This window comes from Leopardus geoffroyi, chromosome C1 (assembly GCF_018350155.1).
Source record: "Leopardus geoffroyi isolate Oge1 chromosome C1, O.geoffroyi_Oge1_pat1.0, whole genome shotgun sequence".
Taxonomy (NCBI): Eukaryota; Metazoa; Chordata; class Mammalia; order Carnivora; family Felidae; genus Leopardus; species Leopardus geoffroyi.
The window spans coordinates 97264746-97281361 of record NC_059328.1 but is presented as its reverse complement, the minus strand read 5'-3'; the positions used below and the strand labels follow the sequence as shown (position 1 = coordinate 97281361).

At 37.7% G+C, this 16616-nt stretch overlaps 1 protein-coding gene across 3 annotated transcripts in view; it reads left to right on the top strand.

The window, feature by feature from the left end:
* The window catches only part of PTPN22 (protein tyrosine phosphatase non-receptor type 22), a 60421-nt gene that overhangs the window by 22773 nt on the left and 21032 nt on the right, over positions 1-16616 (top strand). For all 3 annotated transcript variants that reach the window (XM_045478693.1, XM_045478692.1, XM_045478691.1), the window contains 2 exons: positions 14704-14777; positions 14916-15721. In XM_045478693.1, coding sequence (XP_045334649.1) covers positions 14704-14777; positions 14916-15721 — 880 coding nt within the window. The remainder of the gene's footprint in view (positions 1-14703; positions 14778-14915; positions 15722-16616) is intronic.

Below are 16616 nucleotides of genomic sequence, written 5' to 3'. Positions count from 1 at the left end.
AAGTAATCCTATTGTTAGTGTCAACTTCAAGGAAAAACAATGTGGTAGAAGGACACGGAAATAAGAATATAGTTTTGTTAGAAATTGCTACTTGTATCCTGTTTATGTCTACTTCATTGGCTAGTATTCCCAGGTTAAATGATAGAGGCGATTATGGACAACCGAATTTTAATGGAAAAGATTCTCATGTTTCACTATAAAGTGTGATGCTGACTTGGAGACATTTGTTTGTTTGTTTATACCTCTTAATCTATTTCACCCTTTCTGCCACAAGCCTCCCTTCTGGCAACCACCAGTTTCTTCTCTATAGTTAAGAGTCTGTTTTTTGCTTGTTTATTTTGCCTTTTAGATTCCCCGTATCAGTGAAAGCATAAGGTATTTGTCTTTCTCTGTATGAATTATTTCACTTAGCATAATACTCTCTAGATCCGTCCATGTTGTTGCAAATGTCAAGATTTCATTCTTTTTTGTGGCTAATATTCCATTATATATATATATAGTAATATGTGTATTATTGCCTGTAGCTGTCCAGTTTACACACACACTCACACACACACACACACACACACACACACACACACACACACACATATATATATATATATACACACACACACAAGTATCTCACTTCTTTATTCAGCTATGGATGGACACTTGGGCTGCTTCCATAATTGGCTATTGTAAATAAAGCTGCCATAAACATAGGCATGCATATATCCCTTCAAATTAGCGTTTTTATATTCTTCAGGTAAATACCCAGTAGTGTGATTACGCGATCAAATGGTAGTTCTATTTTTAATTTTTTAAGGAACCTTCATACTGTTTTCCATGGTGGCCACACCAATTTATATTCCCACCAACAATGCACAAGGGTTCCCTTTTTGCCACAACCTCTCCAACACATGTTGTTTCTTGTGTTTTTGATAGTAGCCATTCTGACAGGTGTGAGGTGACATCTCATTGTGGTTTTGATTTGCATCTCCCTGATGATTAGTGATGTTGAGCATCTTACACGTGCCTGTTGACCATCTGCATGTCTTCTTTGGGAAAATGTGTATTCACGTCCTCTGCCCATTTTCTAATCTGATTTTTTTTTTTTTTTGGTATTGAGTGTATAAATTCTTTATATATTTTGGATATTAACCCCTTATGGATATATCATGTACAAATATCTTTTCCCATTCAGTAGGTTGACTTTTTATTTTGTTGATGATTTCCTTTGCTGTGCAAAAGCTTTTCATTGTAGTGTAGTCCCAGTAGTTTCATTTTTACTTTTGTTTCCCTTGCCTGAGGAGACATATCCATAAATATTTTGCTAAGACCAATGTCCAAGAGATTACTGTAAGAGATTACCTATGTTTTCTTTTAGGAGTTTTATGATTTCAAGACTCACATTTAGGTCTTTAATCCATTTTTACTTTATTTTCTTATATGGTATAAGAGAGTGGTCCGGTTTAATTCTTTTGCATGTAGCTGTCCAGTTTTCCCAACACCATTTACTGCAAAGACTGTCATTCCCCATTGTATATTCTTTTCACCTTTGTCATGGATTAGTTGACTATGTAAGTGTGGGTCTGTTTTTGGGATCTCTGTTCCATTGATCTATGCATCTATTTTTGTGTCAGTACCATACTGTTTTGATGAATATAGCTTGTAATATATCTTAAAATCTGGGATTGTGACACCTCTAGCTTTTTTCTTCTTTCTCAAGATTGGCTTTGACTATTTGAGGTCTTTTGTAGTTCCATACAAATTTTAGGATTATTTGTTCTAGTTCTACCAATTGCTATTGGTATTTTGACAGGGGCTGCATTGAATCTGTAGATTGTTTTGGGTTGTATGAACCCAAGTGTTAACAGTATGAACTCTTCCAATTCATGAGCATGGTATATCTTTCCATTTGTTGTTGACATCTTCAATTCCTTTAACTAACGTCTGATAGGCATAGGTCTTTTACCTCCTTGGTTAAATTTATTCCTAGGCATTTTATCCTTTTCTGGTGCAATTATAAATTTGACTGTTGTTTTTTAATTGTTTAAAGAGAGTATTTATTAATTTCTATTTTACTAGGAAATTTTTAGAGAAAGAATGTTGAAGTCTGTCAATTGCATATTTTTGCACTCGTGGAGTGATCACATGGATTTTCTCCTTTAACCTATTAGTACAGTCATATCATTGGATTTGGTGGTATCAAACCATCCCTGTACTCTTAGAATTGACCCTTCTTGAACAAAAGATATTCTTTTAATGTGTTGCTAGAGTACGTGGACTAATATTTTATTTAGGTTCCAGAAAATGACAATACTCAAATTTAGCCCAGTAGCAGTGTCATGGCTCCAGGAGAGTTGCCTGAAGTGGGCCTTTAGTCAGTAGATGGGAACATAGGAACACAGCTCAAACTCCCATAGAGGGAATTGGTTAAAGTTAACTAAAGAGGATTTCTGTTTCTGGGAAGATCAAGTGGACATACTTTTTCCCCCCTATTCCTCCCACTAAGTGCAACTGGAAACAACTGACATTATAAATAAAACAACTCTAAGAAGTCCCTGAAAGATAGAAAGAAGTCAGACTAGCTAGGGACTTTGGGACCTGAGGAAAGACATGATGATAAGTTCCTTGGGTTTTCTTTTGCCTCATTTTTGCAGACTTGGAACTGAAAGTCAACAACCTGGAAATGCCAATGGTACAGACAAACAAAACAAAACAAAACAAAACAACAACAAAAGCCTGCTCTGTCTAGGCAAAGGATCACTAAAGGGGCAGTCCAGCAAGATAGAAAACTTTTAGATAATCATCACTCTCCTTTAGTCAACACCACAGAAAATAATGGCCCCTAACCCCACCCATGTCAGCAAAGGCTGAGTGGGGTACTAGATTCCCATCTTTCTTTCTTTCTTTCTTTCTTTCTTTCTTTCTTTCTTTCTTTCTTTCTTCCTTTCAGGCTTGTTTATTTATTTTGAGAAAGAGAGCGAGCACAAGCAGGTGAGGGGCAGAGAGAAGGAGAGACAGAATCCCAAGGAGGCTCCACACTGTCAGCGCAGAGCCCCATGCGGGGCTTGAACTCAGGAACCATGAGATCATGACCCGAGCTGAGATCAAGAGTCAGATGCTTAACCGACTAAGCCACCCAGGCGCCCCCTAGCTTCTCACCTTTCTAAAACCGTAGTAAAATGCTGAAGTGGTGTCAGAGAAGATCAGGTAAAGAGCGAAGACTTTCATCCCCATTGGCCTCCATGAGAGCTTCCTACAGTGTCAGTGGAGACCACATGGGGAGCCTCTCCTGATGTGTCTCTGCTTGGGTGTCAACAGAGGCTCAGCGAGCAAACTAGGGGAGGTTGATTCTATGTGGCAATAACAAGGCAGTAATGAGGCAGCACCTTTCCTTTCCCCTGTCAGAATGGAGTTAAAAATAGAAGAATCCAGTTAAAAGAGGCTTAACTAAGATCCAGAGCCTCATAACGATACAGAAATGTCTAGGGTTCGATTGAAAATTACATGTCATACCAAGAATCTAGGAAGACCTCAAAACAAATGAATGAAAGACAATCAATAGATGACAATACTGAGATGATAGAGATGTTAGAATTATCTGACAAAGATTTTAGAGCAGCCACTGTAAAAATGCTTCAATGAGCAATTATAAACATGCTTGAAAAGATTTTAAAAATGGAAAATCTTGGGGCGCCTCGGTGACCTTTTGGTTAAGCGTCCGACTTTGGCTCAGGTCATGATCTCACTGTGTGGTCAAGCCCCACATTGGGCTCTGTGCTGACAGCAAGGAGCCTGGAGCCTGCTTCGGATTCTGTGTCTCCCTCTCTCTGTCCCTCCCCTGTTTGCTCTCTCTCTCTCTCTCTCTCTCAAAAACAAACATTAAAAAAAAAAAAAAACATTAAAAATTTTTGAAAAAAAGAAAAAGGAAAAGTCTCAGCAAAGAATTAACAAAAGGGTTCAGCAAAGAAACAGAAGATATAAAGAGGAACCAAATGGGAATTTTAGAACTGAAAAAGGTAGTAACTGAAACAAAATAGCTTAGTAGATAGGCTCAAAAGCAGAATTCAGGGTACCTACAGAAAAAAAGAACTAATGAACTAGAAAATAGAACAATAGGAATTTCCCAGTCTCAACATCAGAAATAAAATAGACTGGAAAAGAGAACAAACAGAGCCTTAGGGAATTAAGGGACTATAACAAAAAAACTAGCACTTGTGTCAGCAGAGTTCAAGAAGGAGAGGGGAAAAAAGTCAAGGCAAAAAAAGAACTTAAAGACTCATCACATTTGGGCTGCCTGGGTGGCTCTGTTGGTTGAGCGTCTGACTCTTGATTTTGGCTCAGGTCATGATCCCAAGTGTCATGGGATCAAGTCCCGTGCTGGGCTCTGCACCTGAGTACAGAGCCTGCTTGGGATTTTCTCTTTCTCTCCCTCTGCCCCTCTCCCCTGCTCATACTCTCTCTCCCTATCAAAACAACAACAACAACAAAAGATGCATCATAATGAAGCTGCTGAAAGCTAAAAAGAAAACTTCTATGAAGCAGCCAGAGAAAAATGATCTTCACTATAGGGGGAAAACAATTATAATGATAGCAAATTTGTCATCAGAAACCATGGAGGCCAGATGGAAGTGACATATATTTCTCCAGTGCAGAAAGAAAATAATTGGCAACTCAGAAACTCACACCCAGTGAAAATACCCCTCAGGAATGAAGAAGAAATCAAGACATTCTCAGATGGAAAAATAAACAAACAAACAACAACCACCAAAAAACTAAGAGAATTTGTCTGGGAGACCTTGCATATAAAAAAAAAAAATGGCAAAGGAAGTTTTCTAAACAGAAAGGAAATGATGAAAGAAGGAAGGACATGGTATGCAAAATCATGAGTAGATGTAATAGGTTTTATTTCTCTTCTTGAGCTTTCTAAATTGTTGGATGATTGATGCAAAAATTATACAGTCTTATGTGGTTCCAAATGTATTAGAGGAAGTATTTAAGCCAATATAAACAGGGAAAGGTTACGGACGTAAAGGAGGTGAGGTTTCTGTACTTGAACTAGTGAAATGATAACACCTGTAGTCTGTGATAGGTTATGTGTATATAATGTAATACCTAGAGCCACCACTACAGAAGCTATACAAAGACATACCTTAAAAAACACTATAGGTAAATCAAAACGAAATTCTAAAAAATGCAGGAAAAAGAAAAGAGAAATGAAAAACAGAACAGAAAACAAGAAATAAAATGGCGGACTTAAGCCCTAACATGTCAATAATTATGCTAAATGTAAATGGTATAAGTATACCAATTAAGAGAAAGATTGGGGGGTGCCTGGGTGGCTCAGTTGATTAAGCATCCGACTCTTGATTTCGGCTCGGGTCATGATCCCAGGGTCATGGGATCAAGCCTGGTGTCGGACTCCATGCTGAGCATGGAGCCTGCTTAGGATTCTCTCTCTTCCTTTCTCTCTCTCTCTCTCTCTCTCTCTCTCTCTCTCTCTCTCTCTCCCTCCCCCTGTGCCCCTCTTCCCTGCTTGTGCACTCTCTCTCTCTCTTTAAAAAAAAAAAAAGGAGAGAGAGACAGATTGGCAGAGTGTATTGGAAACACAACGACTATGTGTCTATAAGAAACATGCTGCAAATATACAGGTTGGTTTAAAGACTGGAAAAAAAAGATACATCATGTATTCATATAAACAGGAATGAAGGAAATCAGTAGAGTAACTATATTAATACCAGATAAAGTAGACTTCAGAGCAAGAAAATTATCACAGGCAGGAAGGGACAATATATAATGGTAAAAAAATCAATCCACCAATAAGTCATACATACATAGCAGTCCTAAGTGTGTATGGACCAAACAGAGCTACAAAATTTGTGAAGCAAAAATTGACAGAACTGAAAGGAGAAATAGACAAGTCTGACAATAGTAGAAGACTACAGTACCCTTCTCTTAAGAATTGATAGAAAAACTCAATAGAAAATCAGCAAGAATACAGGACAACTTAACAACACCATCAATCAACAGGATCAAATTGATAATTGATAGAGCACTCGAATCAACAACACAAGAATACACACTTTTTTCAAGTGCTGATGGAACATATACCAAGATCAATCATATTCTGGGCCATAAAACAAGCTCAAACATTTAAAAGAATTGAAATCATACAGAATGTATTCTCTGTCCACAGTGGAATCAAACTAGAAGTCAATTAACAGAAAGATAACAGGAGAAGATTCAAACACTTATAAACTAAACTACATTTTTCTAAATTATCCATTGAGTGAAAGAGGAAGTTTCAGGGGAAATTAAAAAAAAAACACACTGAACTGAATAAAAATGAAAATACAACATATTGAAATTTGTGGGACAGAGCTACAGCAGTATTAAGAGGGAAGTTTATAGCACTCTGAATACAAACATTTGAAGACAGTAGAAGTCTCAAATCAATAATCTGACTTCCCACTTTAAGAATCTAAAGGGGGGGGAGGTGGGAAGAGTAAAAAAAAAAAAACAAAAAACCCAAAGAAAACAGAAGGAAAGAAATAATGATTGGAGATTGATAAAGTGAAAACAGAAAAATAGTGGAGAAAAGAGCTGAAATGATCAATAAAATTGACAAACCTCTATGATGGCTGATTTTTTTTTTAAGAATAAAATAAAAATGACCAATATCAGGAGTGAAATGGGATAGGCCTACAGGCTCTGCAGACATCAGAAGGATAATAAAGGATAATAAATACAAATGAACCTGACCACTTAGACAAAATGGATTACTTCCTCAAAAAGAAAAACCAAACTATCACAGCCTACTCAACATGAAATAGATCATTTGAATAGCCCCACCACAGTTAAGGAACCTGAAGTCATAATTTTAAAACTCCCAAAAAAGAAATCTCCAGGCCCACATAATTTCACTTGAGTATTCTACCAAATGTTTAGGGAAGAATTACCACCAATTTTACACAATCTGTACCAGAAAATAGAAGAGAAGGAAACACTTTCCCCATTCATATTTTCTATTGTGGTAAGATATATCATTTTATCACTATGGAAAAAATTACCATTTTAACCATTTTTTTTTAATTTTTTTTTTAACGTTTATTTATTTTGGGGACAGAGAGAGACAGAGCATGAACGGGGGAGGGGCAGAGAGAGAGAGAGAGAGAGACACAGAATCGGAAACAGGCTCCAGGCTCCGAGCCATCAGCCCAGAGCCCGACGCGGGGCTCGAACTCACGGACCGCGAGATCGTGACCTGAGCTGAAGTCGGACGCTTAACCGACTGAGCCACCCAGGCACCCCCATTTTAACCATTTTTAAGCGTACAATGCAGTGGCTTTAAGTATCCTCCCTATGTGTGTGACCATCACTCCTATTTATTGCCAGAAGTTTTTCATCATCCTAAACAGAAACTCTCCACGGTCCCTACCCCAACCCCTAGCAACTTCTATTCTACTTTTTGTTTCTATAAACTTGCTTATTCTAGGTACATCAGATAAGTGGAATTGTGTATTTATTCTTTTATATCTGGCTTATTTCATGTGGCATGTTCTTAAGGTTCATCTATTTTTTTTTTAGCATGCATCAGACTTTCATTACTTTTTATGGGTTTACAATATTCAATTGTGTGTACATTCCACATTTTGCTTATTCATTCATCCACCAATGGACATTTGGATTGTTTCCCCCTTTTGGCTACTGGGAATAATGCTGCTATAAAAATTGATGTGCCAATATGTGTTGAAGTCCCTAATTTAAATTATTTGGGGTATATACCCAGAAGAATCCAGGAATTGCTGGATTCTACAATAATTTTAGGTTTTGTTTTTAAAGGTACTACCAAACTAATTTTTTACAGTGGTTGCAAATTTTATATCCCCACTAGCAATGCACAAGAGTCCCAATTTCTCTACATCTTTGCCAACACTTGGTATTTTCTGTTTTGTTTTGTTTTATTTAGATAATAGCCATCCTCATGGATGTGAAATAGTATCTTATGGTTTGATTTGCATTTCCCTCATGACTAGTGATGTTGAGCATCATCTTGTGTTCTTATTGGTCATTGGTATATCTTTTTTGTACAAATGTATATCCACATCCTTTGCCTACTTTTTTTTTTTCAAAATTGTCAAATTGTGGTAAAATACACATAAATTCACCACCTGAACTCATTGTAGGTGTATAATTGAGTGATACTATGAACATTCATTTTGTTGTGCAGTTATGACCATCATCTCTTCCCCGAACTCTTTTTATCTTGAAAAACTGAAACTTTATACCTATTAAATAATAGCTCTCCATTCCTTCCTCCCCCCTACCCTCTCCACTGCCCTTAGTAACCACAATTCTACCATATCTGTGAATTTTACCGCTAGGTACCGCTTATCAGTGAGATCACACGATATTCGCCCTTTGGGTTTGGCTTATTTCACTTAGCATAATGTCCTCGAGGTTCATCACTATCATAACGTATCAGAATTTCCTTCCTTTTTAAGGCTGAATTATTATTCCATTGTATGCCACGTTTTGTTTCTCCATTCATCCATTGGTGAACAGGTGGTTTACTTCCACCTTTTGGCTATTGTAAATAATACTGCTAAAAGTATGAGTGTATACAGATCGTTTTGTGCCCTGTTTTCAGTTCTTTGGGGTATATATGCAGAAATGGAAATGCTGGATCATATAATTCTAATTTAATTTTTTCATATAATTCTAGTTTAATTTTTTGCCATACTAATTTTTACAGCAGTGCACCATTTTACATTCCCACCAGCAATGTCCAAGGGTTCCAATTTCTCCACATCCTCACCAATACTTGTTATTTTGTTTATGGTAGCCATTCTAATGGGTATAAAGTAATATCTCATTGTTGTTCTGGTTTGAATTTTCCTGATTAGCGATGCTGAATATTGCTTCATGTGCTCACTGGCCATTTGTATACTGTCTTTGGAAAAATGTCTGTCAAGTCCTTTGCCAACTTTTGAATTGGGTTTTTGTTGCTGTTGAGTTTTAGGAGTTCTCTATATATTCTGGATATTAATCCCATGCCAGATATGTGACTTGCAAATATTGTCTCTCATTCTGTGTGCTGCCCTTTTGCACCATTGATTATGTACTTTGATGCATAAATGTTCTTAATCTTTTCATAAAGTTCAATCTTTCTATTTATTATTACTGCTGGTACCTTTGGTGTCATGTCCAGAAATCATTACCAAATCCAATGTCACGAAGCTTTCTGTGTTTTCTTCTAAGAGTTTTATAGTTTTTGTTCTTATGTTCAAGTATTTGATCCATTCTGAGTTAATTTTTATATTATGTTGTAAGGTAAGAGTCAAACTTCATTCTTTTGGGGGCACTTGGGTGGCTCAGTCAGTTAAGTGTCCGACTTGGGCTCAGATCATGATCTCATGGTTCATGGGTTTGAGCCCCACATTGGGATCTGTGCTGACAGCTCAGAGCCTGGAGCCTGCTTTGGATTCTGTGTCTCCCTCTCTCTCTGTCCCTCCCCCACTCACAATCTGTCTCTCAAAAATAAATAAATGTTAAAAAAATGTTTAGGGGTGCCTGGGTGGCTCAATCAGTTAAGCATCGACTTCAGCTCAGGTCATGATCTCATGGTTTGTGGATTCAAGCCCTGCGTTGGGCTCTGTGTTGACAGCTCTGAGCCTGGAGCCTGCTTCAAATTCTGTGTTTCCATCTCTCTCCGCCCCTCCCCCACTCACGCTCTGTCTCTCTTTCTCTCTCACTCAAAAATAAACATGAAAAAATTAATTAAAAAATGTTTAAAAACTTCATTCTTTTGCATGTGGATATCCAGTTGTCCCAGAGCCATTTGTTGAATAGAGTCTTTTCTCCATTGAATGGTCTTGGCACCCTCACCAAAAACCAGTTTCCCACATATGTGAATTTATTGCTATGCTTTCTATTTTATTCCATTGGTCTTTATGACTGTTCTATGCCAGTACCATGCTGTTTTATTACTGTACCTTTGTAGTATATTAAAAAATTTTTTTAAACATTTTTATTTATTTTTGAGACAGAGAGAGACAGTGCAAGTGGGGAGGGGCAGATAGAGAGGGAGACACAGAATCCGAAGCAGGCTCCAGGCTCTGAGCTATCAACACTGAGCTCGATGGGGAGCTCGAACCCACAAACCATGAGATCATGACCTGAGCTGAAGTCGGGTGCTCAACATACTGAGCCACCCAGGCGCCCGTCTTTATAGTACATTTAAAAAAAGTAAGCTCAATGCTCAACGTGGGGCTTGAACTCATGACCCCAAGATGAAGAGTTACATACTCTACTGACTAAGCCAGCCAGGTGCTCCTGTAGTATATTCTGAAATCAGGAAATAGGCGTCCTCTGAATTTGCTCTTCCTTTTCAAGATTAGTTTGGCGATTCAGGGTCCCTTGAGATTCCATATGAATTTTCGCCTGGATTTTTCTATTTTTTGCAAAACACCATTGGGATTTTTATAGGAATCTAATGGAATCTGTAGCTCACCTTGGGTAATATTATTGTAGCAATATTATGTCTTCCTATGAACAAGGGATGTCTTTCATTTATTTATGTCTTATTTAGTTTCTGTCAGCAATGTTTTGTAGTTTTTAGTATACAAGTCTTTCATCTCCTTGATTAAATTTATTCCTAAGCCTTTTATGATGCTAATATAATCAGAACTGTGTTCTGAATTTTCTTTTCAGATTATTACTAGTGTATAGAAAGGCAAGTGGTTTGGGTGTGATGATTCAACCTTACTGAATTTGTTTATTATTTCTAGGTTTCTGTGTGCATGTGTGCAATCTTTCAACATATGAGATCATATCATCTGCAAATGAAAATAATGTTACTTCCTCCTTTCCAGTTTTGGCACCTTTTGTTTTTCTCTTGCCTAATTGTTCTGGCTAGAATTTTAAGTACTAAGTTGAATAGAAGTGGTAAAAATTGGCATCCTTGTCTTATTCCTCATCTTAGGGAAAAGCTTTTAGTTTTTCACCATTGAATATAATGTTAGCTGTGGGTTTTTCATATATGGTCTTTATCATGTTGAGGACACTCTCTACTATTCCTAGATTGTTGAGTGTTTTTATCATGAATTTTATCAAATGCTTTTCTTCTGCATCAACTGACGTGATCAGATGGGGGTTTTCCCCTTTATTTTATTAATTTGGTGTATTATCTGGGTTGATTTTTGTATGTTGAACAATCCTTGCATTCTGGGACTAAATCCCACTTGGTCATGCTATATAATCCTTTTAATATGATGCTGAATTCAGCTTGCTAGTATTTGGTTGAGGACTTTGCATCAATAATCATAAAAGATATTGATCTGTAGTTTTCTTTTTCTTGTAGTATCTTTGTGTGGCTTTGGTATTAGCCAAAGGCTAGGTAAATGCTAGCCTCATAGAATGACTTAGCAAGTGTTCTCACCTATTCACTTTTTTGGAGGAGTTTGCATTAATTCTTCATTAAATGTTTGGTGGAATTCAATAATGAAACCATTTGGTCTTGGACTTTTCTTTGTCAGAAGGTCTTTTGATTGATTACTGATTCAATCTACTTACCAGTTGTAGGTCTATTTAGATGTCTCTATTTCTTCTGGAGTCAGTTTTGGTTGATCATGTGTTTTGAGGAATTTGTCCATTTCATCCAGGTTATACAATTTGTCAGTGTACAATTGTTCATACTATTGTCTTGTGATATTTTTTATTTCTGTAAAATTGGTAGAATGTATCTAGTTATATTTCTGTATTTGAGATTTTAGTAATTTGAGTCTTCCCTCTTTTTTTCCTTAGTCTAACTAAGGTTTGTCCCTCTTACTGATCTTTTCAAAGGATCAATTTTTGGTTTTGTTGATTGTATCCACTGTTTTCTTAGTCTCTATTTCATTTATCTCTGCTCTAATCTTTAATATTTCTTTCCTTCTGCTTTCTTTGGGTTTAGTTTGTTTTTTTTCTAGTTCCTTAGATATGAAGTTATTGATTTGAGGTCTTTTTCCTCCCCCTCCTCCTCCTTCTCCTTCTTCTCCTTTTTTGAAAGAGGGAAGGGCAGAGGGAGAGAGAGAATCTCAAGTAGGATCCACACCCAGCACAGAGCCCAATGTGGGGCTCGATTTCACAACTGTGAAATCCTACATGACCTGAGCAGAAATCAAGAGTCAGACACTTAACTGACTGAGCCACCCAAGTACCTCAAGATCTTTCTTCTTTTTAAGAATGGGTGTCTATAGCTGTAAATTCCCTCTGAATATCACTTTCACTGTATCTCATACATTTTGGTATGCTGTGTTTTCATTCATTTCTAAGCATTTTCTAATTTCTGTTGTAATTTCTTCTTTGACCCATTAGTTGTTTAATTTTAGACATTTGTGAATTTTCCAGTTTTCCTTCTGCTATTAATTTCTAGTTTCAATCCATTATAATTGGAAAAGGTACTTTATATGATGGCAATCTTTTAAAACGTATTAAGACTTGTTTTGTGGCCTACCATATGGTATATCCTGGACAGTGTTCCATATAAATTTGGGAAGAATATGTATGTTGTTAGGTGGACTGTTATATATGTGCTGTTAGATCTAATTGACTTATGGTGTTATTCACATCTGCCCTCTATTTCCTTATGATCCTCTGTCTGATGTATCCATTACTGAAAGTGGGGTATTAATGTCTCTAATTAGTTTGCTAGGCTTGCTGTAACAAGTATCACAAACTGAGGAGGGCTTAAAACAAATTTATTTTCTCAAGGTTCTGGAGGCAGGAAGTCCAAAATCAAGGTGTCAGCAAGGCCCTGCTTTCTCTCATAGCTCTAGAGAGCCTTCCTTGTTTCTTTTTAGTTTCTGGAGTTTGCCAGCAATCTTTGGCATCCATTGGCTTGTGGGTACATTGCTCCAGTCTCTGTCTCCATCATCACATGACATTCTCCCTGTATGTCTCTGAGTCTCTGTTATATGTTTTTATAAGGGCACAAGTCATTATGATAGGGCTCACCCTAATCCATCTTGACTAATAATACTGCAAAGACTCTATTTCCAAATAAGGTCACATTCACAGATATCAGAGGTTGGACTTCAACATCTCTTTTTGAGAGTCATAATTAAGCCCATAACAGGTGGAATCTGATGATTGCCAATGACATTTAAAAATATATTTAAACATCTCTAAAATCAGGCATATTTCACAAATTGATGGTATCTAAGATTCTGTGTGACACATTTAATAATGTGATAATGGCTATGAAGAAAAAAAGATCGAGAGAGGATGACGAGTGTGTGGGAGTATGATTTGGGGTTGAGTGGTCAGAGAAGACTTTCTTATGCAGGTGACATTTAAGTAGAGAATCATTACTTAGAAAGAGCCAGACATGCAAAATCTGGAGCCAAGAGTATTTCAATTAGAGGGAATAGTAAGTGGAAAAGCCTTGAATTGGAAACAAGTTTGGTACACTTAAAGAATGGCAAGAAAACCAGTATAGCTGGAGAATAGTAAGGAAGAAAGAGGTAAAAATAAGTCTGAGGGCCTAATGAGCACTTATTAACATTAAGAGTTAAGATGATGTAATTTCTGAAGATAGGGTGTTCTTGAGAGTGAAGTTACTCCCAAAGACATTTTAAAACTCCCATATTTGAAAGAGCCTAAATGTCCATCAACTGATGAATGGATAAAGAAATTGTGGTTTATATACACAATGGAATACTATGTGGCAATGAGAAAGAATGAAATATGGCCCTTTGTAGCAACGTGGATGGAACTGGAGAGTGTGATGCTAAGTGAAATAAGCCATACAGAGAAAGACAGATACCATATGGTTTCACTCTTATGTGGATCCTAAGAAACTTAACAGAAACCCATGGGGGAAGGGAAGGAAAAAAAAAAAAAAAAGAGGTTAGAGTGGGAGAGAGCCAAAGCATAAGAGACTCTTAAAAACTGAGAACAAACTGAGGGTTGATGGGGGGTGAGAGGGAGGGGAGGGTGGGTGATGGGTATTGAGGAGGGCACCTTTTGGGATGAGCACTGGGTGTTGTATGGAAACCAATTCGACAATAAATTTCATATATTAAAAAAAATAATAAATAAATAAATATAATATATATATAATATAAATAAATAAATAATATATATATTATATTATAATATATATAATATATTATATAATATAAATATGTTATAAATATAATATAAAATATAATATAAATAAATAAATATTATATATATATTATATATATATATAATATAATAATATAATATTTCTAGTTTCTATAACACTATTATTCCCTTTTTTTGGATCCCTTTGACCTCAGTATGTGAACAAGTTCTTGTTAGGTTCAATATTTTAGAAACTCAATATTTTGGAAATCTCTTATGTGAATTATTTAAATACTTTATGCTTTCTGAAAACTAACTTCTCAACTTTATGAATTTAAAATACCTCATTGCTGAGGTGCCTGGGTGGCTCTGTCGGTTAAACGTCCGTCTTCGGCTCAGGTCATGATCTTGCGGTTCATGAATTTGAGCCTGATGGGTTGGTGAGTTTGAACCCCCATATAGGGCTCGCTGCTGTCCGTGCAGAGCCCTCTTCGGATCCTCGGTCCCCCTCTCTGTGTGCCCCTCCCCCACTCGCATGCTCACTCTCTCAAAAATAAAACTTAAAAAAAAAAAAATCTCATTGCCATTTCTTCACCAACAACCAATGTCTTATTTTTCTTGAAGATTCAAGCAAAGTATTCAGTTCTTGAGCAAAATCCCACCCTAGAAGCAGAGTCTTATTCTAATTTACCAAACAGGTGAGTACAATTTTACACACCTCAGCGTTATCTAATTGTTTGGGGGAGTGCAAATCTCATGCTTAGAACTCATCGTGATGCTGGGAAGAGGCCTCTTTGGGGTGCTGCGGTACCATCATTGCTTTCTTTTTGTTTCAGTGGCATAAAAGAAGCAAAAACGGTGAAGCAACAGAATAAACAAAAGATAAGGCTGAAAAGTGCAGACGCTTCCTCCTTTGGCCTCAGGACTCCTGAAATAAGTGAAAAGGAAGGGTTAGTTTTACACCCTGCTGAACAGAGCAGTTCGTTTGACATTTTGGAACTAAATTGTAGTTGTAACAAAAATGCTGACACAACCGTGAAATGGGAGCCAAAGGCATTTCCAATAGTTGGGGAGCCTCTTCAGAAACATCAGAGTCTAGACTGGAGCCCCGTTTTGTTTAATTCCAAACCTGCAAATGTAGCAGGGGGATATTTCAACTCAAAGGGGCCGATAACGCGGACCAAATCAACTTCCTTTGAACTGATGCAGCAAAGAGACACCAAGGAGCTGGATATCAAGGAGAATGTTTTGTGTTTGGAACCTCAACCGCACAACTCTCCTCTTGGGCGGGCTCAAAAAGCGATGCACGTTTCTTCAGCAGAACTGAATTATTCACTGCCATCTGACTCTCGGCGCCAAACGGGCAATGCCTCTGATGCAAAGCAGCAGGACTCTAGTGCTGTTCAGGTGCATTCTTACATGTCCTTGGAAGATCCTTTTTTTTCATCATTGTCACCAAGTAGCACTGGTTCTAAGATGTCTCTTGATTTACCTGAGAGGCCAGATGGAACCGCTTTACCTCGTTCTCCACTGCCCGCGTCCTCCACAACCCTCTTCTCTTGCTACAATTCACATAATTCTTTAGCACTGAGTTCTCCAACTGGTCACCCTCCACCCCTGGACCAAGAGACAGCAGTAGTCGGTAAAGTATTTCTAAAAGTGTGTATAACATTTTAGATTTCCCTTTGTTTCTATAGAAGATTTGGTTTCTTCTCATCCCTGCACACCCCTCCCCTCGTCTTTCTCTGCCTCTTTCTCCTTCTTCCTTCTCCTCCTCAAAGAAGTGAGTTCCAGAAGTGTTTTAATGATGCGGTAAGTTAAAAAAAAGGCAATAACAAAACATGTAATGGTTGATGAAACAGGCAGCAGAGGAGGCAGTCGGATCTATGCCAGTCGGAGTGACTGTAAAGAAGGCAATCCTTGGGGCGCCTGGGTGGCGCAGTCGGTTAAGCGTCCGACTTCAGCCAGGTCACGATCTCGCGGTCCGTGAGTTCGAGCCCCGCGTCAGGCTCTGGGCTGATGGCTCAGAGCCTGGAGCCTGTTTCCGATTCTGTGTCTCCCTCTCTCTGCCCCTCCCCCGTTCATGCTCTGTCTCTCTCTGTCCCAAAAATAAATAAACGTTGAAAAAAAAAAATTAAAAAAAAAAAAGAAGGCAATCCTTATTTCTTGAAATGTGTGTGAGAGGTCCACAATGTACCCTTAATATGTAGAAACAACTTCCAAAGGAACAGCAGAAAGGATTTGATCAACAGCACCACGTGGTCACTGGGGATTCTTATTACACTTTTTTCTGTCTTTCTTTTTAAAAAAAAATTTTGAGACAGACACAGAGCGTGAGCAGGCGAGGCGCAGAGAGACGGGGAGACATAGAATCTGAAGCAGGCTCCAGGTTCTGAGCTGTCAGCACAGAGCCCTACGCGGGGCTCGAACTCACAAACTGCAAGATCATGACCTGAGCCGAAGTCGGTCACTTAACCAACTGAGCCACCCAGGCGCCCCTCTTTTTTATTTTATTTTATTTTTTTTTTAGTATATTT